This window comes from Sorex fumeus, unplaced genomic scaffold (genome assembly GCF_029834395.1).
Source record: "Sorex fumeus unplaced genomic scaffold, SorFum_2.1 ptg000073l, whole genome shotgun sequence".
Classification (NCBI taxonomy): domain Eukaryota; kingdom Metazoa; phylum Chordata; class Mammalia; order Eulipotyphla; family Soricidae; genus Sorex; species Sorex fumeus.
The window spans coordinates 5,800,177-5,827,728 of record NW_026606130.1 but is presented as its reverse complement, the minus strand read 5'-3'; the positions used below and the strand labels follow the sequence as shown (position 1 = coordinate 5,827,728).

Genomic DNA, 27,552 nt, shown 5'->3' with positions numbered 1-27,552 from the left:
TTCCTTTTAAGAGGTAAAGCACAGTGTGGAACTAAAAGAGGCAAGTACCTCAGAGAATAAATATCTGAAATTGCTTTTATGGGCTCAGAGACATAATTGTTAACAGTAAACCTATACAAACCGATCCAATAGTGCATATGGGAATACACAATTTAAAGTGGGCATTAATTCTTATTAAAGAGCCCCCACAAAAGCTTGTGATGAGGATGAAATAGATGTGGAAGTTGTGTGACTAATGTGATAACAGTCAGGGCTTCTTTATCAAGGCTGTTGCTCAGTTCTGTTGACAATATTTTTTCTCTAGGAGTAATGCCAAACCACAGTGCATTATACTGCTCCAACTAGCCTGAACACTGCGAGGTAAATGTCAGCGAGGTGAAATAAAAGTTTATGTTTATTGTAAAGCTTCTAGTTCAGATTCAGAAATAGATGTTTGATATTCTGCAAAGTGCTTTCACTTTAGAAAATTTAACGCCATTCCATACAGATTCCCTAGAAGACTATGAAGTAGCTCAACCATCCATGTGTCTCTTTTTTTGTGGCAAAATAAGATGATTCTTTTATTTACTATTGTGATCTTTCTAAAGCTACCTGTCAGTTAGTTCTAATCTTATCTTTTGCAGGATAGAAAAGAACAAAAATAGAGGCCTCTCCAGAGGACCTGAGCTCTTTATATCTGAAGCAGAGTCCCATACAGTGTAAAATCCTTATTCTGGGTGTATTCACTTCTGGAGTATGTAGAGTGAGAAGAATCCTATATACCACTGAAAGAAATTTTTACCTATAAAGGTCCAAGTTAGGAAAGTCATAGTGAAGGAAAAAATCTTCAAAGGAAAAGATGAAGATGGAAACGGGAGAGTGGAGACAAAAATAGTTGTGATGTTTGGGCCAAAGTCCTACTCAGGTGGAGGAACAGAATAAGGAATCTACTCATTAAAATGAAAACATGGGGGCTGGAGCGATAGCACAGGTGGTAGGGCATTTACCTTGCACGCAGCCGACCCGGGTTCAATTCCCAGAATCCCATATGGTCCCCCAAGCACCGCCAGGAGTAATACCTGAGTGAAGTGCCAGGAGTAACACCCTGTGCATTGCCGGGTGTGACCCAAAAAGCAAAAAAAAAATGAAGACTATGACAGAGGAAGATATATTAGATATGATGCTCAGGACCTGTTGCAAGAATTGATTTGCCAACTTAATGAAGGTCTACGAGGAGTCACAATATATTCAGTGGGAGAACACATGCTTCACATGTGTGAGGCCCTGAGTTTGATCCCTGGCAAACAAAAAATAAAGAGAAGAATGTCTACAGAACTAGATCAGAACTAGATATTGTTACCCCTTCACACACAGCTGTATTTGCTGTGTGGAGGAAGGCTGTTAGAGTTGTTTTAGCTCTATGGAATGCTGTATAGCATTATGGATGAGAATTAAAATTGAACTGGAAAAATCTTTTTTTTTTCAGTTTTTGGACAGCACCTGATGATGCTCAGGGCTTACTTGTGGCTCTGCACTCAGAGATTGCTCCTGGCAGTGCTCAGGTGCTGAGGATCAGTACCGATATGTGGTGCCGAGAATATGACTCAGGTTGAACAGGTGCAAATGCTTTACCCACTGTGCTATCTCTCTCACCCATGAACTAACTCTTACAGGTGTTACTCCAGCCCATAGTTCTCCCCCTAAACCAAATGCTGGAACCCACATTGGTGCAGCTATCAAGGAATTTCTGTAACATATACTCTAATTCTCTCTCCGCAGTAAGATGAACAGTATGAGCAGCAAACTTCAAATTGAAGGCAACAAACAGAGTTCAGGATTTCAGTGATCTGAGTGATTGTAGCATTCAGTCCTCTAATTTCAGCAGGTTTCAATGGTAACGGTGTAGTCAGAAGAAAACCACTTGAATTTCCTAGCTAACGGGCCCATCATCCCTTCTAGGAGCAGTGCTTGATGGGAGAAGTCTGACACTCCTGGCATGTAGCCTGATAGTTGGGGTGGTTCCAGGAATTTGTGGGGTAGTGTTGTGATTAGAGAAACGGGTATTCTGAATGAGATCATCATGTGTTGTGATGGCAAACTTGACTGACACTTCATGAAAGGGAGTTCAAATATTCAGCAAAGTGCTGGACAAGGAGTGCAGATTTTTGCCTTGCACGCAGCTGACTCTAGTTAGATCCCTGGTACCACATATGATCTCCCAAGCATCCAGGAGTGATCCTGAGCACCGAGCCAGGAGGAAACCCTTAGCAGCACCATGTGTGACACAAAAACTAAGTTTTAAAAATTTACGGGCCAGGCAGAATGCCCTGACCCCGCACCAGGCTGTCATCACCAGGGCACCTCAGAGGGGGCCAAGTTGAGTCTCCCTCCCCACCCCAAGCAGAACCTCAGCAGCAGAAAACCTCCAGAACCCAACCACTGCCATGCTCAAGGCCACACTCCACATGCTCAGATGAGCCTCACCTAAGAGGGAACCAGCAGAAAAACCCAGGTATGCGGGAACCCGTGACTGAGATCTCCAAGTCCACTTGGATCAGGGCTAGGCCTACTCCTCCCAGATCCCCAGTTTTCCAGTAGCTTGGCAGTCACATCCATAAACTGCCCCGACGCCATGTAATCTCATCAACAGCCAAGATCCAGAGACTATAAACCAAAGCTCCTGGAAGAAAGTGACACAGAATTTCCTGAAGCACGCGGCCGCATTCATGGCCAGGCGACCTCTTATACTCTAGCCCACTTATGTATCAAAAGTAGCACACATTTGTTTTGTTTTAACATACTTGCTTGTATTATCTTATATATGGGCTTAAATGGCTCCAGAATGAAATACAACAACCTTCACACATGTCCCTCTTATTGTAGTGGGTAGGTGCTTGGTGGTGGAATTATTGTTTAAATATTGCCTGTAATGAACTATTGTGAACTACTTTTATGAAAATAAAATATATAAAAAATTCAAAAAAAATTAGGGGCCAAGTTGATAGTGTGTAGTGTACATGCCTTGCACATGACTGACCCAGGTTGTTTTCCCAAGCCTGCCAGGAGTGATCCATGAGCTCAGAGCCAGAAATAAGCCCTCAGCACAGCCACGTATGGCCCCAAAGCAAAATAAATAATGATCATCATCATCATCATCATAATAATTATTATTATTATTATTATTATTATTATTCAGGAGCTGGAGCAATAGCACAGTGGGTAGGGCATTTGCCTTGCACAAGGCCAACCCGGGTCGACCTGGGCCGACCCGGGTTCAATTCCTCCACCCCTCTCGGAGAGCCTGTCAAGCTACCGAGAGTATCTTGCCCACACGGCAAAGCCTGGCAAGCTACCCATGACATATTCGATATGCCAAACACAGTAACTAGTGTCACGGTGGAGACATTAGTGGGCCCGCTCGAGCAAAATCGATGAACAACGGGAGGACAGTGACAGTGACAGTTATTATTATTCAGGGGGCCAAAGAGAAGTATAGGAAAACATCTTAAAAACACTTAAGTGCCTAAAAACACCTGTCTTGCATTCCATCAACCCTGGTTCAAATCCCAGGGGTTAAAGCAACAGCATGCAACACACTACACCACTTTGTATTTTTCTGCCCCAATATATATTTTTTGTTTTTGGATTGTCACTGTCACTGTCCTCCCGTTGTTCATCGATTTGCTCGAGCGGGCCCAGTAACGTCTCCATTGGAGACTTTGTTGTTACTGTGTTTGGCATATCGAATTCTTCACGGGTAGCTTGCCGGGCTCTGCTGTGCGGGGGAGATACTCTCGGTAGCTTGCCGGGCTCTCCGAGAGGGGCGGAGGAATCGAACTCAGGTCGGCCATGTTGGCTGTGTGCAAGGCAAACGCCCTACCGCTGTGCTATCGCTCCAGCCTGTTTTTGGATTACTCTGGCTCTATTTGTTGATTTATTATTATTATTATTATTATTATTATTATTATTATTGCTTTTGGTGTTACACTCAGCGGTGCTCAGGGGTTACTCCTGGCTCTGCACTCAGGAATCACTCCTGGTGGTGCTCGGGGGACCATATAGGATGCTGGGAATCAAACCCGGGTCAGCCACATGCAAGGCAAATGCCCTACCCACTGTGCTATTGCTCCAGTCCCTCTATTTGTTGATTTTTAAATAAAAATATTTATTGAGGGACCAGAGAGATAGTTCAGTGGGTAGAGTGATTTGATTCTCAGCATCTCATATGGTCCACTGAGCACTGCCAGGAATAATTCCTGAGACAGAGTACCACTTGAGTGTTGCTGGGTGTGGCCCCCCAAACAAAACAAAAACAACAAAATCAACAGAGGGACCAAAGTGATAGTACATGCTTTGCATGCAGGAGACCTGGGTTTGATCCCCGGTGCCCCATATGTCCCCCAAGTCCTCCAGGAGTAATCCATGAGCACAGAGCTAGGAGTAAGCCCCGAGCATCCCAAATTGTGACCAAAGAACCAAACAATTTTTCTTTTCATTAACAGAGTAGCCAGATAAATAGTGAGGTGGTTAGGGCACTTACTTTGCTCAGGTTTGATCCCAGCACCCCATATCGCTCCCCAAGCCACACCAGGAATGATTCCTGAGTGAAGAGCCAAGAATAAGGCCTCAGCATAGCCAGGTATGGCCCAAACAAAACAAACAAAAACAAACAAATAAGACATTCAGCAAAAAAAGATGAGTATCTCAGGCCCCGGAACAATAATACAGCTGGTAGGGCATTTGTCTTGCATGCCACCAACCCAGATTCAATCAATGCCTAGTATCTCATATGGTCCCCTCAACACTGGCAGGAGTAACTCCAAAACATTTTCAGGAGTGCCTCCCTTCCCCCCAAAAAGGATGAATACCAGAACTTCTATTTAGGGCATGGCTTGTACGTTTTTATCAGGTTATCAGTGTGTGGGTTTGACCAATAGATTTCTTTTTGGAAATCTGAAAAGGGAACCTATGCTGAACAAAAAACAAAACTCCAGTATATACAAAATAATGTCAATGGTGGGTGTGTATATAATAAAAGAAGCGGGAAGGAAAGTACTATAGATCTCGATGGACAATGTGTTGGCTTATTCGGTTGGTTGCCCAAACCTGAACAATAAGAACAAGTTAAATTCTTCTGTGTCCTTTTTGGCCTCACCCTTTAATCTTGACCCTTGGTCCAGTTTTCTCCCCATGGCCCGCACATTTTTCCTATTGCTCAGTTCCTCTCTGCTACCATGAGTTCTCAGGTTAAAAAAATCCCAAGACCAGATTTCACCTAGGAGGTGTCCACTCCATAGATCCTCTGGGTACTAAGAGTATGTTCCCACAAGCAGAAGAAGGGAACCAAGAAAACTTGGCAGAATATAAAATAAAAGATAGAAAGCCAAAAGTTCTAAGTTCCCACTTGACTGTTTCCTACAGGCTATCTGGCTGAATGAATATTTGTGAACTTTCTAGAGTCTTTTGCAAAGATACCCTCAGAAGGTTCATGGATTAGACATATTTGAAGTCGTGTACCAGTCCTCAAGCATTAAGATCGTCATAAAACTCAAGAACAGGGGCCAGAGAGATAGTTTAAAGGGCTGAGCTTATGCTTTGCCTGCAGGAAGCCTGGGTTCAAACCCAGTACCACATGGAGCACCTCTGGGAGCAATCCCTGAGCACTAATACTGGTGTAGCCCTAGCACAACAAAGCATAACTCTTGAATAACCCCAAAACATAAAAACAAAATACACATAAAAATGAGGAAACTTGGCTTTTTCCACTGTGGAGAAGCCCATATTCTGTCTTAAACAGGTATTCCTCTCTCTCCTTTCACACTTCTCTAAGTAAATGTTTGTTATTTCTTTTTTTGGGCCACACCCAGCAGTCCTCTGGGTTTACCCCTGGCTCTGTGCTCAAGGATTACTTCTGGTGGGTTCAGGAGACCATATGGGTTGTCAGGTACCAAACTCAGGTCCAGCCCCAATGAATTTCTTTAAATAAAAACTATTTACTTCACAAAAAAATAGAAAAAAGAAAGAACGAACTGGGGTTTGGGAGAGAATGAAGGGCCTGGGTACAGCTGAGTCAAAAGTACCTTGAAGTTGGTGAGATCGTGAATTCAATCTCTGGCCCTGCCCCCCATGCCCATGTGCCTCAATGCAACCCCAGAGCCCTGCTGTCTGGGATCCCTGGTGCTACAATCAAGTGTACAATCCCTGCAAGCACTACAACAAAAATGTGTAAAAGTAGCAGAAGGCAACCCCCAGCAAGTTCTGCACAAGCATGGCAACCAAGCATATATGATCTCTACAATTAAGGGAAATAATGATATGTTTTTAAATATTTTTAAACATTAGGAAACTGTGATTCACACAATATACATTTTTATTTTTCAAACTTTTTTTTATCAATCAAGATACTGTTATTTATAGTATTGTTGATGATGGCTTCCCATGCACATAATTCCAACCCCACACCCCTCACCAGTGTACTTACCTCTCTCCCTCAAGAACCCCAACATTGTTCCCTTTCACACACCCTCAACTCAATTTTGTGACTCAACTCTCTCCGGGTTGGAGCGATAGCACAGTGGGTAGGGCGTTCGCCTTACAAGCGGCCAACATGGCCGACCCGAGTTCGATTCCTCCGCCCCTCTCGGGGAGCCCGGCAAGCTACCGAGAGGATTCAATATGCCAGACACAGTAACAACAAAGTCTCCAATGGAGACGTTACTGGGCCCGCTCGAGCAAATCGACGATCAACGGGAGGGCCTTTACCTTTACCTCTCCAGTTATGTTGTTGCCTTTGGCGTTTTGTTGCTACCTTGCTATGTATTTTTATTTATTTATTTATTTTGCTTTTTTGGTCACACCTGGCAATGCACAGGGGTTACTCCTGGCTCATGCACTCAGGAATTACCCCTAGCGGTGCCCAGGGGACCATATGGGATGCTGGGAATCGAACCCGTGTCAGTCCGCGAGCAAGGCAAATGCCCTACCCGCTGTGCTATCACTCCACCCCCTACCTTGCTATGTATTTTTAAATCCCAACATGACCGAGGTCATTCTGTATTTTTCCCTTACATAGAATACATTTTTTTTGTTTAGGGTACACACCCAGCAGTACTTCTGGCTCTGTGCTCAGGGATTCTGGCTGGCTCAGAGGAACATATCTGTTGCTGGGGATTGAACCCGGGTCGGCCGTGTTCATGGCAAATGCCCTACCCACTGTACTATATCTCCGGCCCCTTATAGAACACATTATTAATTTGAAAAGGGGGCTGAGGGTTGGAGAGATAGTACAGAAGGTAAGACTCTTGCCTTGTATGTGGCCAACTGTGGTTTAATTCCCTGGCACTAAGTATGGTCCCCTGAGCACTGCCAGGGGTCACTCCTTAGCTCAGAGTAACCCTGAGCACCGCTGAGTGTGGCTGAAACTTCTCAGCATTCCCACAGAAAAGGAATGGGTAGATAACTTAGAGGGTTGGACGTCATACTTTGCATGTGGGAGCCCTGGGTTCAATCCCCTGAGCTCCACTGGGAGTGACTTTCCCACAACAGCAAACTGGTACAAAAACAAAAGAAGATGAAAAGAAAACGCATCAAGAACAGCAACAAAATTAATTCCAAATTGCAGGGAGTAAAAAGGGTTTTGCTTAAGGATGCTTGTTTCCAGAAGACCTTATTCCCAGAAGCCTCCAAGAAATACCACGTTTACATTAAACTTTCTGGTGGTGGAATGAGAACCTTTCTGGTTACAAGGCTGATGCTTTCATGATATTTCCTGTAATTCACATTTTTGTTGGGGGGGGGGAGAGAAGAGGTTGAAACAACTTTGCTTACCCACCACCACCACCACCACCACCACCCTCCAAGTTGCCCTAAGAGCCAGGGATGTGCCTCAGTGGTAAAACTCAAATATTGCATGCATGAAGCCCTGGGTTTGATGTACAGTACCGAAAAAAAACTGTTCTAGGGGCTGGAGCAGTGGGTAGGGCATTTGCTTTGCACACAGTCAACCGGGTTCGATTCCCAGCATCCCTTATGGTCCCCTGAGCACCACCAGGAGTAATTCCTGAGTGCAGAGCCAGGAGTAACCCCTGTGCATCATGGGGTGTGACACAAAAAGAAAAAAACTGTTCTAAGAGCAGAACCTCTAAGCACCACTAGGAGTGATCACTGAGCACAGAGACAGAAGTTAATACCTGAGCACAACGAGGTGTGGCCCCCAAACAAAAAACAAAAAAAACAACCCCCCCAAAACAGGTCTTAGGGTCTTAGATTTGCAAGGCATGTGACTTTTGCTGCTCATCAAAACACATGTCTTGTTTGTCCTTGGCCCCTATTTTGCAGGTTTTCATGGTTAGCCTGTTTCTTAATCTTTTGGACCCATATGGGCTGTTTCTGCCTATGTGTCTTCACAGGCATTTATATTGGAAGTATAAATTGATTTGTACTTTGATTTGTGACCCATCCAGCAATGTTGTTTCATTGATCAAAACCAAACAAAATGCCACATTATATTCAGTAATGAGATCCACAGAAGGGATGGTGGACCAAGGAAGCTGCAAGACTGATACTGATGTGCTTGGGCCCGAGATATAGTCCAGCTGGTAGCATTCTTGCCTTCTATGCAGCAAACCCAGGTTTGGATCCTCAGCCTCACCTGTGATCTCCCACCAGGAGTAATCATATTAATCTCTGAGCACAGCAGAGTGAGTCCCAATCCTCTCCCACACCTGCCTTACAAAAAAAAAGATAGATGTTCTGGGCCACAGAGATACTCAGTGGACTGGAGCACATGCTTTACATGCTAAGGTTTAATACCTGGTACTGCATGCTCCTCCAGACACTGCCTGGAGCGACCCCAGTGCAGAGACGAGAGTAGCCCCTGAGCACTACTGGGTGTGGCCCAAACTCCCACTCCCCTTCAGAAAAAATTGATTTGTATAACGGAATTGTGGAGTATTGATCTATGATGTAACATGATATAATGAACTCACACCAGCCACCTGCTGATTCTGATAAGTTGGAACCCCTTGACTATAATGCTGTGCAGATGAGATGCGTTGTTAAATAAGGTGAAAGGTTTCCTCCATGAACTGTCCTGATCCTGGGTAGTGCAGTAATGGGAAAGATCTTGTTTGGTGTTTTTTTGGGTAGGGGACTCCCACGAAGTGCTCAGGAGGCCCAGAGTGGCCAACTCGGCAGTTCAATGCAACAGAGGGTCTGAGGATTCTGTGCTGCTGGGACCCAATGGTGCTGGGGATACCTGGGCCACCCAGGACTTGCTAAGGGCCTCCAGGGTTGTGCCAGGCAAATCTCAGAGGCCCATTTGGTGCTGGAAATCAGACCCAGATTTGGTGCATGGTAGATATAAGCTCTAACCAACTGTACTATCTCCTGGCAAGCCCTTGCAATGCTTGAGCCATCCCAGAGACAGAGGGCATATCATGTGCAGGGCCTTGCTTTGCACATGGCTGACCTGGGTTCCATCCCAGCATTCCAAATGTTCCCCCTGAGCACCAGCAGGAGTAGAGTGCAGTGCCAGGAGTAATCCCTGAGCATTGCCAGAAGAGGCCCAAAAACAAAACAAACAAATAAATAAATGTTAAACTATTCTTCCAAGGGCTTAGTCCAGGGCTTAAGAACTTGCACACAGCAGACCCGTGTTTGATCCTGACACCACATATGGCTCTATGCACTCCAGGAGTAATCACTGAGCAGAACCAAGAGTAAGCCCTGAGCATAGCTGGGAGCGGCCTCAAAACACAACCAAACCAAAATTACCCCACCCCAAAGCATTCACTATAAGAAGAAAGTCTGCTTAGACTTCAAGGCAGATTTCTTTTTACCTGCTTACCAAATGAATTTACTAAGTTGTAATTACAGCTTCCTCTTCTCCATTTTTTGTCCTTCACTCTTTTTCGGGGGTGCCCTCTCAGGCAGTGCTTGTGAAGCCCAAGGTCCATCCCCAGGGATACTCTGCCAAGCAGGCCAGAGTGCGATGTTACTGCTTGGGCTCAGCAGACCTGCAGTCACCAGAGCCACACTTGGAGGTGCTTGGGGACCCCCAGGACTTCACTTGGTGTGCTGAGTCAGAAGCATGCAGAGCCAGGGATCATATTTGGATTCTTGAGCACTCAAGGTGTGCAGCCCAAACCCTGAACTATCTCTCTGTCCCTCTATGTTCATTTTCTTTTTTAATTTTTTGGGGGGTTGGGGTGGACTACACTCAATGTTGTTTAGGGCTTACTACTTGGTCTGTGCTCGGAGAGCACTCTTGGCAGGGCAGAAGGACCATAGGAAATGCTGGGAATTGAAACTTGGCCAACCACATGCAAGGCAAATGCCTCACCCACTGTTCCATTTCTTCTCTTTTCCTTCTCTCCCTTCTCTCTCCTCTGCTTACTTTTCTCTCTCTACCTCTCTGTGTCTCTGTCTCTCTCACTCTTGCTTGCTGTCATTCTCACTCCCGGTCTGTAGTATACCATCCAAGAAAATCTGCAAGTAGCAGCAAATAGATTGATGAGAGATAAATTTTTTTTTAATTTTTTTTTGTTCTTTTGGGCCACATCTGGCCATCCTTAGGGTTGCTCCTGGCAGTGCAGTGGATAGAATCCAGGCCTCCTGCATGGAAAACACGTGCTCTAGTCTATTGAGCTATCTGTTCTGTCTGTGATCACTTCTAACAACGGTATTTTTATAAATCTATTAACTACTCAGGTATATTTCCTGTAGCTTAAAACTACAAGCACCCCGAAGAAACCTTGCCAGAAGTCCAAGGAACAATGAGCACACACTAATATTGACATGCAGTTTCCCTGCTAGGAGCTCTGCTATAGGAGCTCTCTCTTCTGGTCAAACAGGTCTGCCCACCATTCCCTAAACACATCTCACAGCGTCTTGTCACCTGGAATGCTTGGTCTCTCCATCTCCTTTATGACCCAAGCTCAACTGTGCCTTTTCATCAAACCTCCTCTTTTTCCTCCTTCACATTACTTCTAAGCACCTGATATCTGAATACGGCATTTGGAACATATTCAATGTCTCCATTTTTCGGCTTGACTGATTTAAGATTTCCCCCCACCTTGAATTTATTTTCTTCAGTTTACCTTATTATTAAATTTCAGGGCCCTAGTTTAACATCTCTACCTGCATATAGGATTCAACAAAAAACTTGGGACCAGAGAGATAGTACAGTGGGTAGGGTGCTTGCTTTCCATGCTGCTGACCCAGGTTCAATCCCTGGCATCCCATATGTGCCCTTGAGCCTAGCCAAGAGTGACTCAAAAACCAAAACAAAACAAATAGAAATAGAACTTGACAGTTTTACAACATGAAAGCAAACAACCCAAACATGTAATGAGGACCAGAGAGCTAGTACAGAGAGTAGGGTGCTTGCCTTGCATGCAGACAACTAGGGTTAGATTCCCAGCACCACATATGGTTCCCCAAACCCCACTAGTAGTATTCCATGGACACTGAGCCAGGAGTAAGCCCTGAGCACTGCCAGGTGTGGCCCAAAAACAAACAAACAAACAAACAAGAGCCAAAAAACGTGAACAGACACTACTCATAAGAAGACACAGAAGGGTGGAAGCAATAGGACAGTGGGTAGGGCATTTGACTTGCACATTTGAGCCCAGGTTTGAGGCCTAGTACCCCATATGTTTCCCCAAGCACTGCGAGGAGTGATCCAGGGGCACAGAAACAGGAGTAAGCCCTAAGCACCACTAATTGTGGCTTAGAAGTCAAAAGAAAAAGAAAGAAGATGTAGAGACGTCCTGCAGATGTATGGGGAACTTCTCAGCATCATCACCATGAATTATTGGGCAAACGAAAATCAGAACCACAATGGAATATCACCTTGGCTTCTTAGACAGTCCTATCTGAAAAAGATTGGCAACAAGACTCAGCAAGATGTGGTAAAACACACTCTGGTGCACTGTCAGTGGAGATATTAATTGCAGGTAAGGAGCTTCCCTTGGCAGATGCAGGTTCAATCCCTGGTACCTTATATGGTTCCCTAAGCACTGCCAGGAGTAATCCCTGAGCACAGAGCCAGGAGTAAGTCTTAAGCACTGCCAGATGTTGTAACCCCAAAAGAAAGAGAATGAGAGGAAGAGAGAGAGAGAGAGAGAGAGAGAGAGAGAGGGAGAGAGAGAGAGAGAGAAGTGGAGGGACCAGAGAGATAGTACAGGAGTTAAAGCACTTGCCTTGCATACTGCTGACCTGAGTTTGATCCCTCGCATCACAGACAATCTCTCAGTGCTGCCAGGAGTAAGCCTTGAATATCACTGGCCCCCAAAACAAGAAAATAAAATTTAAAAATGGGAGGAGTTGTGTGTGACTTTGAAGTAGAGCACTTACCTTACATGTGTGAGGTTCTGTACTCAACTCTTAACACCACCAAATAAAATTAGATAAATAAACAAGTCTCATAATGGACCCGCTTGAGTGAATCGATGAACAACGGGAGGACAGTGACAGTAAATAAATTAAATTAAAATAGCATGGAAACAGATATATACCAGTGATACACTTGAGCACATATGTTGCATATACAAAGCCCTGGGGTCAATTCCCAAATACTCTGTGCCTTCCCCTGCCACCAATGCTGGTTGAAGCCCTGTTGGCCCGCACATACCACCATTGTTGGTCCCCTCAATAGTGAAAAATAAAGGATCCAGCAGGACAGTGCAGAGGGCTAGTGCAGCGGGTCAGGGGATAGCTATCTCAAGTGTTAGAACACATATCTAGTATGTACAAGGCCCTAAATTCAATTCCCAGCACCATCCAAACAAAAATGTCAAAGGGATGAGTTCATGCAGTGCATGCAAGAGGCCCGAGTTTGAAACCCAGTGCTGTGTGGCCCCCTGAGCACCACTAAGTGTGCCCCCCTACCCCAATCACTAGCTAAAAGTAGTCCCCAAGCACTGCTGGTGTGGCGTCCAAGCCAAAATCAAATAAAAATTCCATATGATTCATCAGTACAACACCTAAGCATTTACCTAAAAAATATGAAGATATTCATTCAAATGGATGTATACATCCTTATGTTCATACTCTTTTGATGTAGGTACTCAGATCCATCTCTACACTCCTTTTGAAGTCATGGAGTGATTCTTACTCAGATTTTCAGTGGGATCTATAATGCTCATCAGCTATCAAATAAAAATGAGGAGAACAAGTTCTGAAGCCAGAACTGCCTGGAGTCAAACTTCATGTTGTTCACTAGCTGAGTGACCTTTATTATGTCATTTAACCTTTGTGTGCATTAATTCCCCTGAATGGGAAGTGGAATATTAATAAAGTTACCTCCTAAGGTTATTTTAAGGCTCAACCAGAGTCATTTGAAAAGCAATTTGAATATTGCTTCTTATGCATCAAGTAATGAAGAAGTGCTACGCCAGGATTAGGGCAAAGATGTGCTTTGCATGTAGGGAGCCTGGTTTCTATCACAACATCACACAATTCCCTGAGAACTGCCAAGAGGAACCCCCAATTATCAAGCCAGGAATAACCCCTGAGAACCTCTGTATAAGGCCTCAAATTTTTTAATATAAGAAAAAGAAAGAAATATTGTTCATTTCTATCTTCTTCAAACTGTACTCCTGAAAACTTTTTTTCCAAGTGGCAAAAAAAGACATTTAGCCTGTCCCCATGATATCTAGCTCAGTTTGGTCTTATACTAAGTTTACCAGATACTTACTAGAGAAATTCCTTACCTCGCTTTAAACATCTTTCATGGGCTTGGGAGATGACTCAATGTGTTGGAGTACATGTTTCATATGCAGAAGCCCAGGGTTCAATACCCAACACTGCATGGTTCCCATTGGGAGTGACCCTTAAGCACTGAGTCTGAGTAGCTTCATACACTGCACAGTATGAATCAAAACCAAAAACACTTAAGAGAAATTAATGTCCCTCCTTCTGAGTCCTTTAGTGACTGGAGTGTCTTCCATAGCCACCCAATACTGCCCCACCTTCTCTGTGTCCAGATATGCCTTACTGCCTTACTCCTGCCTCTGTACCTTTATTCAAGCTGCTCTTCCTCCCTGGAATGCTAGTTCTACTCTTGCCCTTTCAAATCCCGTCTATTCTTTACCTAGACATTTAAGACTCACTTTCCCTTGGAAATCTACCCTCATTACTTCCATTGATTCTCACCTTCCTTTCAACAGTTAAAGTCAGAACCACACAAGTAAATATCCATTCTATTTTTCAAGGTGACTTCTTCAATCCTGAGTTTTTCTCCTGCAGAAAAATGGATAAATTCCTTAAGAACAATTAGTATGAAATAGTACATTGGATAAGGAACTTGCTTTGTGCACGGCAGACCTGAGTTCAATTCCCTGCACCCATATGGTCCCCCCAGTAGTGATCCCTGAGCAGAGAGCTGGGAGTAAGCCCTAAGCATAACTGGGTATGTCTTCAAAACCAAAAAAAAAGAACATTTTACGCTCCACCCTCCCCTCCTTTGCCAGCTTCCCTTAGAGTATACTAAGTGCTAGCCATTCAATGGATATCCAATAGAAACTTAGGGGATGAGGTTTGGCCAAGGGATACCCAGGTTTGAGTTCTCTTTATGGTAGTGAATTCAGGCTTGAGATGGAAGAATAGAAGGCTGGGTACTGGGTTCTTCTGAGTTAACTTATTTCTGGGCTGCCACTTAGGCTACTGAGTTAGCAGGGTCTCTGGGTAAGCCCTTCTTCAACTGGCCTGATTGCGCAGTCCATGGCTGACATTCTCTTCCCAAGATCGGCTCTTGTACATGATACACTTGGTAATTCAATTGCCATGGCCCACAAGGTAGACAGCAATTTTTGAGGGGGGGTTTAAGATTCTGGGATGGGATTGGAAATACTTTGGCCCACCACTCTTCGTTCAGAATCTGGGCAATACACACAGGGCCAGATGGATACAGATAACCACTATCCCCCTGCCTCGGCCTCAAGTGCCAGAAACCGTGGTCCATGACTCTTTCCTCTCACTGTCATATTATTTGGGAGACAGTGCTATAAGAAATAGAAAAAATGGCACCCGGGGCAGAAGCTCACCTGCACATCAGCTGTGTGTCTTGGGTGGGGTGGGGTGGAACTGAGCACAGGCCTGTGTAAGTTTCCCATGTGAGTTAAATATAGGCACATGGGTGGCAACAGGATGCCTTTCTCCCTCTTTGTCAGGGCAGTAACTCCAGGCTGTGTAATCTGTCTCCGCAAACCCTTTGGGAGCGCTGGAGATCAATCTTTGGTAGTGATTGAGTGTGAGAAGAGGTAGGGCTGGTTAATGTTTGTCTGGTTCCTCCTGGGCTTAGGGCCATATCTGGCCTCTTTGTCCCTCCCCTGGGCTGGGCTGACAGTACCTAGTGGCCTGGTGTAGACACGCCTGCAGACGTTCACTGGCAAAGGGCAGCAGCAGAAGCAGTCAGGTGAGGAGGCAGGGGGCTGAGGATGGTGGGCTACAAGGGCTGGTGAGGACCAGGGGCACTGAAATGGGGGCTGGGGAGGGACCCAGTTGTTGCCTGTCTTGGCTTTACAATTGATCCACCTTAGAATCCTTCTGTGTGCCTCTCTGGGCTGGGGTGACGCACCTGCTGCCAGGTGTCAGCCTTCTTTAGTCTTTCTTCTGTAGTCCCCAACTCTTCTCTTTTCTCTAGGCTTCAAGCTGCTTCTCTCATTCTTTATCCCTCTATGAGCTGCCCTCGCAAGGAGTCATCTCATTTCCTCTGGGAGCAAATTCTGACAAAGATTTGAGAAGTCTTCTGGGCACAAGATGGCTAAGTTTGTTTCTTTAAGACAATCCCTGCTACCCAGAGTTAGGGTTCAATGGGACAGTTGCCAGGTGTTCTTTTTTTTCTTCCCTTATTAGAAGGTAAACCAGGAGTACGACCAGCACACACAGAGTGAGGGGACTGTTCAGTGGGCTCAGAGGGCCAGCAGTCATCACAGGGCCAAAATTTTGGAGCAAGCATTTTCTTCATCGCAAGGGAAGTAAAGAGAGTCAAGCTGTGCTTAGAGCAAGCTACGCATTTGGAGCCCTAAAGGAAGAATGGTTCTCAGATGGTTAAAAGTTGCGCCAGCTGTTGGGAAGGGCCGAGGATTAATGCAGCAAGTTAGAAGAGGCAAAGAAAAGATGAGACAATAGACAAGATGGGTTGAAGTGGAGACAAGTAGAGATGAAAATGTAGCTGAGCAACAAGACGGGACCCAGGTTTAAGGAGGGATTCGCATGGCATGAGTCTTCTGAACTCCCACTCTGTCATAGCAGCTGTGTGCTCAGTTACAATGCCTCTGAGCCTCCATTTCCAGGTCTGTGAACTGCAGACAATAAACAGGGCCATTGTGAAAAGGGTCGTTTGTAAGCATCTCCCTCCTGGCACACAGTAGGCATTCCCTGCATGGCGGGCGTGTGATAAGCCCAAATGGAGAGCAAAGGGAAGTCAGATAGATAGTCAGACGAAGGAGAAAGAGGGTGTTTTCCAAATAGTGAGTACGGGAACTGATAATAGTAGTGGTTCTGTGAAAAAGACTATGGTCCAGCAAGAGAAGGAGAAAATGGGAACAAGCTAAGCTAGCCCTTTCCCAAGCCTGGCTAGAAAGAACATATGGCAGGGAGCAGAGGATAGATTCTATGAGCGAAAGAGTCTGGCGCCACAGGGCAGAGGTAGGGGACAGAAGGAGCGGGAAAGGGAAAGACCTGGAAAAGGTTTAACTTTAACCACACCAACCTGATGAAGGCAGTCAGAAATTCAGAAGCAGCACTCAAAGGGAGCTCCTACATCTCGTCCTTTCTTGGTCAGAACCTCCCTACGAGGTGGAAGAATGAGCATGGAATTTGAAATTGAAGATAATGCCTAGCCAGATCCTTCGTTCCCAAATTCAAAAATGAAAAGGAGTTTCTATAGTCAAAAGGAGGGACAGGGAGAGGTGGGGGTGAAAAGAGCTCAATTTGATGAATATGCGCAGATGCACATATGTATGTGCATGTATTATGCATGCACCCCCACATATGGAAAGGAGATAATGCTTTGTTTTGTTGTAGCACCAGGGATGGAACACAGAGTCTCACACATGCAAGGCAAATTCTCTATGTCTAAGCTGCAATCCCCAGCCCAAGAGTGTACTTTTTCGGGGACATGTGGGGCCACATCTGGCTGCGCTCAGAGCTTACTCTGGTTCTATGCTCAGGGGTCACTCCTGGTGGTGTTCAGGGGACCATACAGGGTGACAGGCATCAAACCTGGGTTGGCTACTGTACTATTTATCTGGACCCAGGAGTATACATTTTAAATTTGTGGTCCAGTCTCAGAACACGGAGTCCTTAAAGGAAGAGTGGTTACCCCGAATCAAGCAATGTGCAAAGGCTTTGGGGTCAGAGGAAGATCAATTTGAGGCTGTCTCTACCACTTAATAGTAGCTCCGTTGCCACTGAGGCAAGTAATTGGACTTTACTGAGCCTCACCTTTACAATCTGAAAAATGGACGGAATGTTTAAAAGGTCACTGTAAGACTAAGCACAATCTCCTGATTTGGACAAGTGCTTGCTTGAGTCTTTGGGAAAATCTGAATCCGATGAAAAGACCAAAGTTTAATGGGGCCAGAGAAGTCTTGCTTAATTTAAACAGACCAAATGCCTGGAGCAACACAGAGCCTATCAATACTTGGACTTTAACCCAAAGTCACAAAAAAGTTTGTATTTCAAAATCAGGTCACTCCCTGGGTATTTTGAAAATCAAACCCTTGAAGCATTGATGTTGATATTGGGATCATCTGTCCTTCCAAAGGGGAGAGGAAATTTAAACCCCAGTGACCACACAAGGGTCCTCACAAGTGGTTACACAAGTGTCCACAGCAAAGGGGTGGAGAGTTACAAGTTCCTGGAAAATCAGGTATAGCCATGTTGTCAGAAAGAGATGAAAAAGAGTGCTCCCAAAGTGAGCATTGGAGAAGGGGAAATCAGTCCCAGGTAAGGGAAGGAAAATGGAACAAGTCAAGAGGCAACAGAAAGACCTAGAAAGGAAAGCTGGGAAGGGAGGGATATTGGACAGATAGCTTAATGGACGGAAGTGCAGGCTTTGCATGCAGGAGTACCAGGTCCCATGCCCAGTACCTCTTGGTCCCCCAACAATGCTGGGTGTGACCTAAAATCAGGGAAAATGTTATTACTTGATCGGAATGGGCAGAAGAGAAAGTAAAGGGACAATAAAAGCCGGACAGTTTCAGGACCAGAGCAATAGTACAGCAGGGAAGGCACTCACCTCACACGCAGCTGACTTTCATTCAATCCCCAGCATCCCATATGGTCCCCCAGAGCACTGCACCGCCAGGCATAACAGAGCCAGGAGTAACCCCTGAATATTGTCGGTATGACAACCCCAACCCCCAAAAAGAGGCCAGTTTCAAATCTTCCTGTTTCTAAAAACACTGGCCGACAGTGATGAAGCAATAGCACAGCGGGTAGGGCATTTGCCTTGCACGCGGCCAACCTGAGTTTGATTCCCAGGACCCCATATGGTCCCCCAAGCACCACCAGGAGTTATTTCTGAGTGCATGAGCCAGGAATAACCCCTGTGCATCTCTGGGTGTGACCCAAAAAGCCAATAAATAAATAAATAAGTACACTGGCTGAAAGAAAAATTACAGTTCTAGCCAAGATGGTAGAGCTTATGGGGAAAAGAACTATCGTCAGCTTAGTCTGGCTCAAATCCTAGATCAGACGTGTACACACTGGTGACCCTGAGACAGGTCTCTTTGCCTTTCTTTACCTCAGTTTCCTCATTTGTGACATGAGGATAAAGACACTGCCTAAGGAGCTGGGACTAGGGCTCATTGGTGGAACACACACCTTGCATTACATTTAGGCCCCAGTTTTGAGCTTCTGCACTACAATAAATAATAATAGTAAAAATAAAAGAAATACACTTACAGAGCCAGAGACGTGGCTCAGCAGTAGAGTATATACTCTAATCTCACTCATGTTCTGAGGAAATAGCACATGTAAAGGCACCTGACTGTGAACAGGGGTGCCTCTAAGCTGGCCGCATTCTGGGGACAGGGCTGTATCTGAACATTATATTCACCATCAACTTTCTTAGAACCCTCTGCCTAAATAAATACTGATAACATGTAATTAAACTTTTTAAAACTAAGAAGAAGGAGGAGCCGGAGTGATAGTACAGCGGGTAGGGCATTTGCCTTGCACGCGGCTGACCTAGGTTCGATCCCCGGCATCTCATATGGTCCCCCAAGCACCGCCAGGAGTAATTCCTGAGTGCAGAGCCAGGAGTAACCCCTGAGCATCGCTGGGTGTGACCCCAAAAGAAAAAAAAACAACTAGGGAAGAAGAAAGTTGCTGTAAACAATTATCAGCCTCTAAGTCTAAAGTATAAATTTGTGTCCAGAAATAGTTTTTATTTTATTTTGGTTTGTTTTTGGGCTACGTGGGTGCTGCTCAGAGCTTATTCCTGACTTGGTACTTAGGGATTACTCCTAGAGGCGCTTAGGGGACCATATGTGGTTGCTGATGATTAAATCCCAGTCAGCTGAGCACAAGACTTATCCACTGTACTATAGCTCCAGCCTCAGGAATATTTTTAAAAGGTAGAGTATAGGGGTCGAGTGATATTACCAAGGTAAGGTTCTTGCCTTGTATGCAGCCAACTTGGGATTACATCACTGGCACAGCATATGGTTCTCCAAGCATCATCAAGAGTGATCCCCAAGGGTCTGGAGTGACATTAGTACACTGGTAGGGCATTTGCCTTGCAGTCTGCCAACCCAGGTTCTTTCCCAGGCACCCATATGGTCCCCCAGCACAACCAGGTGTAATTTTCTAATGTGGAGTCAGGAGTAACCCCTGAGCATCACCAGGTGTGTCCTCAAACTGCCTCCCCCCAAAAAAAAAGTGATCCCTGAGCACGGAGCCAGAAGAAAGCACTGAGCACAGATGGGTGTGTTTCCCGCGCAAAAAGGAAAGAAACACAGAGTATAATAAGAGAACCTAAGGAAAGTTGAGGGAAAATTGTTCTCTTTAGCAGGTTTCTTTTAAAGCAAATTGAAAAAAAATGTGTCCATTTAGAAAGACAGTGGTTTTCTAAGTCCTAATGATTCACTGTGCCCTAAAATACAGTGTAGATATTTTAAAAAATAGATCTCAGGGTCAGAGATATAGTAAAATGAGCTGTGCTTTTGCCTTCCAAGTGACTGACTCGGTTTCATTCTCCAGCAACCCATGTAGTCCCCAAATATTGCCAGGAGTAATCTCTGAGTGCAAAACTCGGAGTAACCCTTGAGCACTGCCGGTGTGGTGCAAAGAAAAGATAAATCTCTATGGGCTATTATGGCTAACATGGAAAGCTATCAGACATATCATTATTTATTTATTCATTATTTTGTGGTGTTGGGGATCAAATTTAGGACTCATATATGCTTTACCATTGAGTCACATTCCCAGCCCTAAGACACACAACACACACACACACACACACACACACACACACACACACATATATATATTCATCTATGTATGTATGTGACACATATACATATATATGCGTGTTTGTGTGTATGTATATATATATATAATATACTTTTTGGTTTGGAGGTTCCACCCAGCAGTACTCAGGCTCTGCTCAGGAGTGAGTTCTGGCAGTGAGTCCTGTTGGACATTATGTGATGCAGGGAAATCAAAATAAAATCAGTGGGACGCAAAGCTAGTGGCTTAACATTTGTTTTGCAATGTGACTATCTTTATTGAACAAAACAAAAAAAATGTGGGCATATGTTTAAGGCACTGAAGTCATTCTCTCTATGGTGCCGTAATGCTGGATACATGTCAGCCTACTATGGCAAAATTCATAGACCATATAACACCAAGAGTGCACCAGAAGAGGGCCCAGAGGATTTATAGTGGACATTCCCATCTGCTCTCATGCTGCCCCAATCTCAGATACAAACATCTCAATGGCCCTAAATAGCTATTCTTCTTTGCTTTGGTTTTGTTTTGGGACTGCACCTGGCATTGTGCTCAGGAATCAATCCTTGTGGAGCTTGGGGGACCATGTGGGGTGCTGGGAATAGATTCCTGGTTGGTCACATGCAAGGTAAATGCCTTACCCACTATACTCTTTCTCGAGCCCTCTGAGTAGTTATTCCTAATCTTACTACTTGACAACCTGACGTTTAGCCTAAGGTATTTCACTGGATGAAGCATTTCTCAGGAAACACATTGCCTCTTGTAGCAACTTTGAATTTAGAATATCAGGCTTGGGAGAAAAGGTTTCTGCTGGCTAGGTTGGCTTAAGCTTAAGCCTAAACTCACTCGTGCCTTTTTTTCCCAAATTAAATCAAAAAACCTTATTCAAAGACCCATTCTATATCTTGTGGGTCATACCTACTTTCTACTTTCCCTAGTTTCCTTTTTTCTTCCTATTCTCCAGCTTTTTCAGTTGTTAATGCCCAATTATGTCAGTGTTTTCTCATATACAGTTGTCGCTTTTAGCATGGTCTTCTCATAACTTAATGACAGCTAAAGACGCACACATGTGTGCACACACAGAGATACACAAACACAAACACATACACACACAAAAGGCTAGAGTGATAGTACAGCCGATAGGTCACTTGCCTTGCACATGGCAGACCCAGGTTCAATTCCCTGAGCACCCGCAGGAGTGATCCCTGAGTGCAGAGCCACTCAGGAGTAACCCCTGAGCACTGTTTAATGTGGCACACACACACAAACACACAAATCAATGACAGCTGTGTCTGTGCCGGGTGGTGGGAGGCGTCTTTGTCGGCCTAACAGATAAAGAGCAAGTTCTTCTTTGGAGAAACAGACATTCACAGGAAACCAGTGTACCTGACAATGCAGGTAGTGACGACTAGTCTGTTCTGGCTAAAGACAGACACAACAATGTGTAGGAAAATGAGGGATGAGGACTTGGGCAGGCTACTTAGTCTCCCATAGCAACACTTCTTTTTTGTGATTTTTTTTTTCTTTTTGAGTTACACCCAGCGATGCACAGGGAATACTCCTGGATCTGCACTCGGGAATTACTCCTGGCGGTGCTCGGGAGACCATGGGATGTTGGAAATAAAAGCCGGGTTAGCTGTGCGCAAGTTAAACACCCTACCCGCTGTGCTATCGCTCCATCCCCTCTTTTTGTGATTCTTACTGCCCTTAACTACCAGCTATGAAATTAGATCTAGTTGAGAATTTTTGCCAATTGCTTCATTGAATCCTACAATAATCCTGGGTGTTAGCCCAGTTTGGGAGAGAAAAGCAAGCAGGTTCTGAGTTCAGTGATTAGCCCAAGATCGTATTAAGTGAAGAACAAGTATTCAAACCCAAAGCTATGTGACTCTTACCTAGCGCACCTTCTAGCCTTCTGTTTGCTTAAATTTACATGCTTTTTCCTTCTGGCTTCTACTTACCATGTACCCAACTATCTAGGATTTCCTTTCTCGGAGCTCAAAAAGGCACCAGGGAGACTACTCAAAGGACTCCAGCACATGCTTCACATGCAGGAACTCTGGGTTTGATCCCCGGTACTTGATGCTCCCCGAGTACTGAGCCCCTTGAGCATCAGTGGTATAGCCCCCAAAACAAAAACCAAGATGGTCAGTATTTGCTCCGTGATATGGACTTGCAGTGCGTGTACAGGTCAACAGTTTCTATGTTTTTTGTACTTTTGTGCGTAACATTAGTCTTTGCTTTTGTTGCTCTTATTGCCTAATGATTTGGGTAGCGGTTTTAAAAGTTAATTTTTGCTTTTGCTGATCCCATCTGCAAGAGAACACTATATACTCGGCAAAGAACCCAGACTTCTGCTTCAGGAATTTTGCTTCATTCTTCTTTAATATTTTCTAGCTGTATGACCTTGAGTGAATTGCTTAGTTTACCTGACCTTCGCCTTTCTCATCTGGAAGGATTAGGGAATCAGTCCTTAGAGGCTTGCTAAGTGGGTCAAAAGAAAGACTGTATGGGAAAATGCTTAACGCAGTTCCTGGCTTGCTAAACATGAGCTCTCTTTCGTGTCCTCTCCTTCATCCTTACCCTGGAGGGGACATGTGAGCCTAGGAAAAGCAGTTTCTAACAAGCTTGTGGGGGGCGGGGCTCAGTCCAGAGACCCTGCTCCTTTGGGGTCCTCTCTTACAGGCACCTGTGTTTATTCATCTTCCTCCTACCCATCCCCCACCCCACCCCACACCCTCCGCTTCACCATTCTTTTGGTGGGATTATGGGGAGGGTGCCGCGATGGACCGGGCGGGCACAGAACAGGTGGGTGCAGGCTGGGTGTCCGGAGCTAGGACACAAGTGCTCTGTGTGTAGGGTGGGCGGAAGTCAGGGCGTTTGATCTGAATTCTAAAGGGCGTTGTTCAGAGCCCCACAAAGGTCCCATTGTGCAGACACTGGGTATAAAGCAGCATATGACTCCCCAGCACCGGGCGGCGATGAATTGGGACGCAGGCGCGGACCCAGGGACCACTCCCCCTGCATAGACATGAGACCGTAGGGGACCTGTCTGGGTGGCCTCAGGGATAGGCGCTCCCCAAGGTAACAGAGCTTTGTTGGGCTTTCCCCCTGTCAAAGTGAAGGAGCTGGGAGTTGGGGGTGGGGGTTGGTTCAAGCCGATGAAACAGACAGGCCTGACAAAGAAGGGGGCTGGAGAGAAAGAATGCGGCATGAAAACAAAGAAAAGGAGATGGGGGCTCTGGAAACCGAGTCAAGTGAGGAAGAGTGTTGGGGGGTGAGGAGGAAGTGGAGGAGAGGCATCAGGGATTTGGGGTAATAAGGAAAGCTATGATTATAGGCAGGACAAAAAGGGAGGGTTCAGGGCAGTGTCTCAGTGCTGGCTTTCTGCCCCAGCTTCCTGATGGAGTTTGTGCATCCTCTTTTGCAGGTGTGAATGAGGCAAGATGAATTGGACAGGTCTGTATACCTTGCTCAGTGGCGTGAACCGGCACTCTACTGCCATCGGTCGAGTATGGCTCTCGGTCATTTTCATCTTCAGAATCATGGTGCTGGTGGTGGCCGCAGAGAGCGTGTGGGGTGATGAGAAGTCCTCATTCATCTGTAACACACTGCAGCCTGGCTGCAACAGCGTCTGCTATGACCACTTTTTCCCCATCTCCCATGTGCGCCTGTGGTCTCTGCAGCTCATCCTGGTTTCCACACCCGCGCTCCTCGTGGCCATGCATGTGGCTCACCAGCAGCACATCGAAAAGAAAATGCTACGACTCGAAGGCCATGCAGACCCACTACACCTGGAGGAAGTGAAGAGGCACAAGGTCCACATCTCAGGGACACTGTGGTGGACTTATGTCATCAGTGTGGTCTTCCGGCTACTGTTTGAGGCCATCTTCATGTACGTATTTTATCTACTCTACCCAGGCTATGCCATGGTACGGCTTGTCAAATGTGAGGCCTACCCCTGCCCCAACACAGTGGACTGCTTTGTCTCCCGGCCCACCGAGAAAACTGTCTTCACAGTCTTCATGCTCGCCGCCTCTGGCATCTGCATCATCCTCAATGTGGCTGAGGTGGTGTACCTCATCATCCGGGCTTGTGCTCGCAGGGCCCAGCGCCGCTCCAATCCACCCTCCCGCAAGGGCTCTGGCTTTGGCCACCGCCTCTCACCTGAATACAAGCAGAATGAGATCAACAAGCTGCTGAGCGAGCAGGACGGCTCCCTGAAAGACATACTTCGCCGCAGCCCAGGCTCTGGGGCGGGCCTGGCTGAGAAGAGCGACCGCTGCTCAGCCTGCTGATGCCGTCAACCAGGCAACCTCCCCTCCGGGCCCCTACCCTGTCCCAGACCTGCCCCCCTGCCCTGTCTCCTGCAGGCTTCTGCCTGCCAGGATTTGCTCCATCAGAATCTTCCTCCCCCTCCCCTTCCTCCCGGGGCCTTCTGTGCGAGGGGATGGGTTGAAGGCCACCAGCACTAGTGCTCAAGGTTATTGGGATGCCGACAGCTCTGGTTGGGCTCCCTCTTCTCCGCTCCTCCTTCATAGCAAAAGATGAGAGCCGGCTCGGGTGTTCTGCCATCGCTCCCATTAGAAAACTAATCTTAACCCTGTGCTGTCAGATATGATACCCTCTTTCTGGAGCCAGATAGTGGAGAGGGAGGTGGGCAAGTGGAGTGGGAGGAGAGCGCTGTGGACACCAGGGTGGAGAAGGTCGGGTAGAAACTGGACCCTTAGGAGGAATGGTGCTTAGCAGCCCCACCAGAAAGAAGCCAGACTGGGAGGTGGGAAAGTTAGGGAGGAGTAGTAGGCAGATAAGTTGGAGTGGGGGTTAGTCAGGGTTGCCTTTGCCTCTGATCCCCAAGGCCTCTCTCTGCCTGAAATGTTACACATTAAACAGGATTTTACAGTAAATGAAGAGGTGGCTTGTGTGTCAAGTTCTTTCTCCTGCAACCTCTGACCTCTCCCTGGACAAGCTGGCCTTGACTTTTTCTTCCTTTATTTCTCTTTTTTTCCTGATCAAGAAAGAAATGACCAAAGAAATAACCATTTAAGGAGCTGCAGTTACAAAGGAGAAACCCCCCAAACTCTCGAGCTGTTCTCTCCTGCTTTGCCATTATTTTGGTTTGGGATGTTATGTTCCCACTTTGGGGAACGAAGGGTGGAACACGGGGTGGTGCGGAGGGGAGACAAGATGTGTTGCCAGGGATTTAGCCAAGGTCAGCATTATGCAAAGCAAGGGACTAACCCCCTGTACTATCTCTTCTGGCCTAGCCTCCCTTTTTTATTTGGTGGGGGTGAGGGTGGGGTACATTCGGCAATGCTCGGGGGTTGCTCCTGGCTCTGAGCTCAGGAAATACTCTTGATGGGCTCAGGGCACCATATGGGATGTCAGGGATTGAGTCCAGGTCAGCTGCATGCAAAGCAAATGTATATGATGTACTATCGCTCTAGTCCCAAGCTTCCTATTTTTATGAGACTGAAGCACTACTGCACTGAAGCACCGATCCTCCCATTTTTTTTTCTTATTGGGTCACCCCGGCAATGCTCAGGGGTTACTCCTGGATCTGGACTCAGGAATTCCTTCTAGTGGTGCTTGAAGAATGATATTGGATTCTGGGGATGTTACCCAGATCAGCCATGTGCAAGAAAAACATACTATCTGCTGTACTATCACTTCGGCCCTACTCTCATTTTTTTTAATTTTTAAAAATTTATTATTTTTTATTTTTATTAGTGAAACACCATGAGGTACAGTTGTTGTAGACTTACAAATTTTTGTGCTTGGGTTTCAGTTATACAATGATCGAGTACCCATCCCTCCACCAGTACCCATTCTCCACCCATTTTTAAATAACCATTTTATCAGGATCTAGTTCACAGGCTTCCTTTCTATCATTTTTATGTTTTGGTTTGGGGGCCACACCTGGCAGTACTCTAGGCTCACTCCTAATTCTGTGCTCAGGAAACACTCTTGGTGGAAATGGGGAACCATACGGGGTCCTGGGGATCAAACCCAAGTCGGCCACTTGCAGGGAAAATGCCTTAGCCACCGTACTATCTCTTCAGCCCCTTCCTTTCTATAATTTTATTGTTGTTGTTGTTGTTGTTTTTGTTGTTATTGTTGCTGTTGTTGTTATTTCAGTATGGGCTCCACACCCCATGGTGCTGCGGGGAGGGGACTATTCCTGGCTCTGTACTCAGAGGGTAGATCTTTGTGGTACTTGGGGGTCCATGTGGTTCCAGGGATCAAACTCAGGCCTCCTGCCTACAAAGCCTGAGCTCAGCCTGGTGAGCTCTCGAGATCTCTCTCTCTCTCTCTCTCTCTCTCTCTCTCTCTCTCTCTCTCCTGATTTTATTCATTTACTTTTCATCCATGTAGAGTATACAGTTTATGGAGTTTGGGGGTCATTATGTGCCATTTTGTAACATGCTCACAAAAGGTTAGCAAACATTGGTGGCTGGAGCGATAGCACAGCGAGTATGGCGTTTGCCTTGCACGTGGCCGGCCTGGGTTCAATTCCCAGAATCCCCTGAGCACCACCAGGAGTACTTCCTGAGTTCAGAGCCAGGAGTAACCCCTGTGCATTGCCGAGCGTGACCCAAAAAGAAAAAAAAAAGGTTAGCAAACATTGACATGACCTCAGAAAGTTGCCTTAGGCCCCTTCCACTGATTTCAAAAAGATCAAAGTGACAACTCCCTCTGGAGTGAGTGAAAATAATAGAGATGTATTGCAAGTGCCAGAGAGTTGCACACAATCCTAAGGCAAGGAGGTCCCTCTACCCTATGCCTGTGTCCCTGGGAGAACTAGTCCTCTTCCTCCTTGGAAACTCATTCACAGGGAAACCAGCTATCAAATTGCAGTGACTAGACTCCTTTCCTCTGAACAGAGCCCCTCAGTCCACCCTCCTGCACAGTGTTCTTCCCTCTGGAGCCCACGCATTCCACCTCATACATGTCTCCCCCACCGGGAAAACATGTCTGAGCAGCAGTTTCCTCACAGGTAGTGGTCTGCTGTGCTGAAAGGCCGCAGGCTTGGGGCTAGAGAGATAGTACAGGGGTTAAAGAGCTTGCCTTTCACAAAGCTGACTCGGGTTCCATCTTTGGCACCCCATA

At 45.9% G+C, this 27,552-nt stretch overlaps 1 protein-coding gene across 2 annotated transcripts; it reads left to right on the top strand.

Moving 5' to 3' along the window:
* The first annotated feature begins 15,329 nt into the window (after positions 1-15,329).
* Positions 15,330-25,353, top strand: GJB1 (gap junction protein beta 1). 2 transcript variants are annotated; one of them, XM_056130110.1, is made up of 2 exons: positions 15,330-15,397; positions 23,873-25,353. In XM_056130110.1, exon 2 carries the CDS (start codon positions 23,889-23,891, stop codon positions 24,738-24,740), a length of 852 nt encoding a protein of 283 aa, XP_055986085.1. In that variant the 5' UTR covers positions 15,330-15,397; positions 23,873-23,888; the 3' UTR covers positions 24,741-25,353. The 2 variants fall into 2 exon arrangements, with proteins under 2 accessions (XP_055986085.1, XP_055986086.1); XM_056130111.1 differs by lacking the exon at positions 15,330-15,397 and adding an exon at positions 23,430-23,526.
* Positions 25,354-27,552: the final 2,199 nt, after the last annotated feature.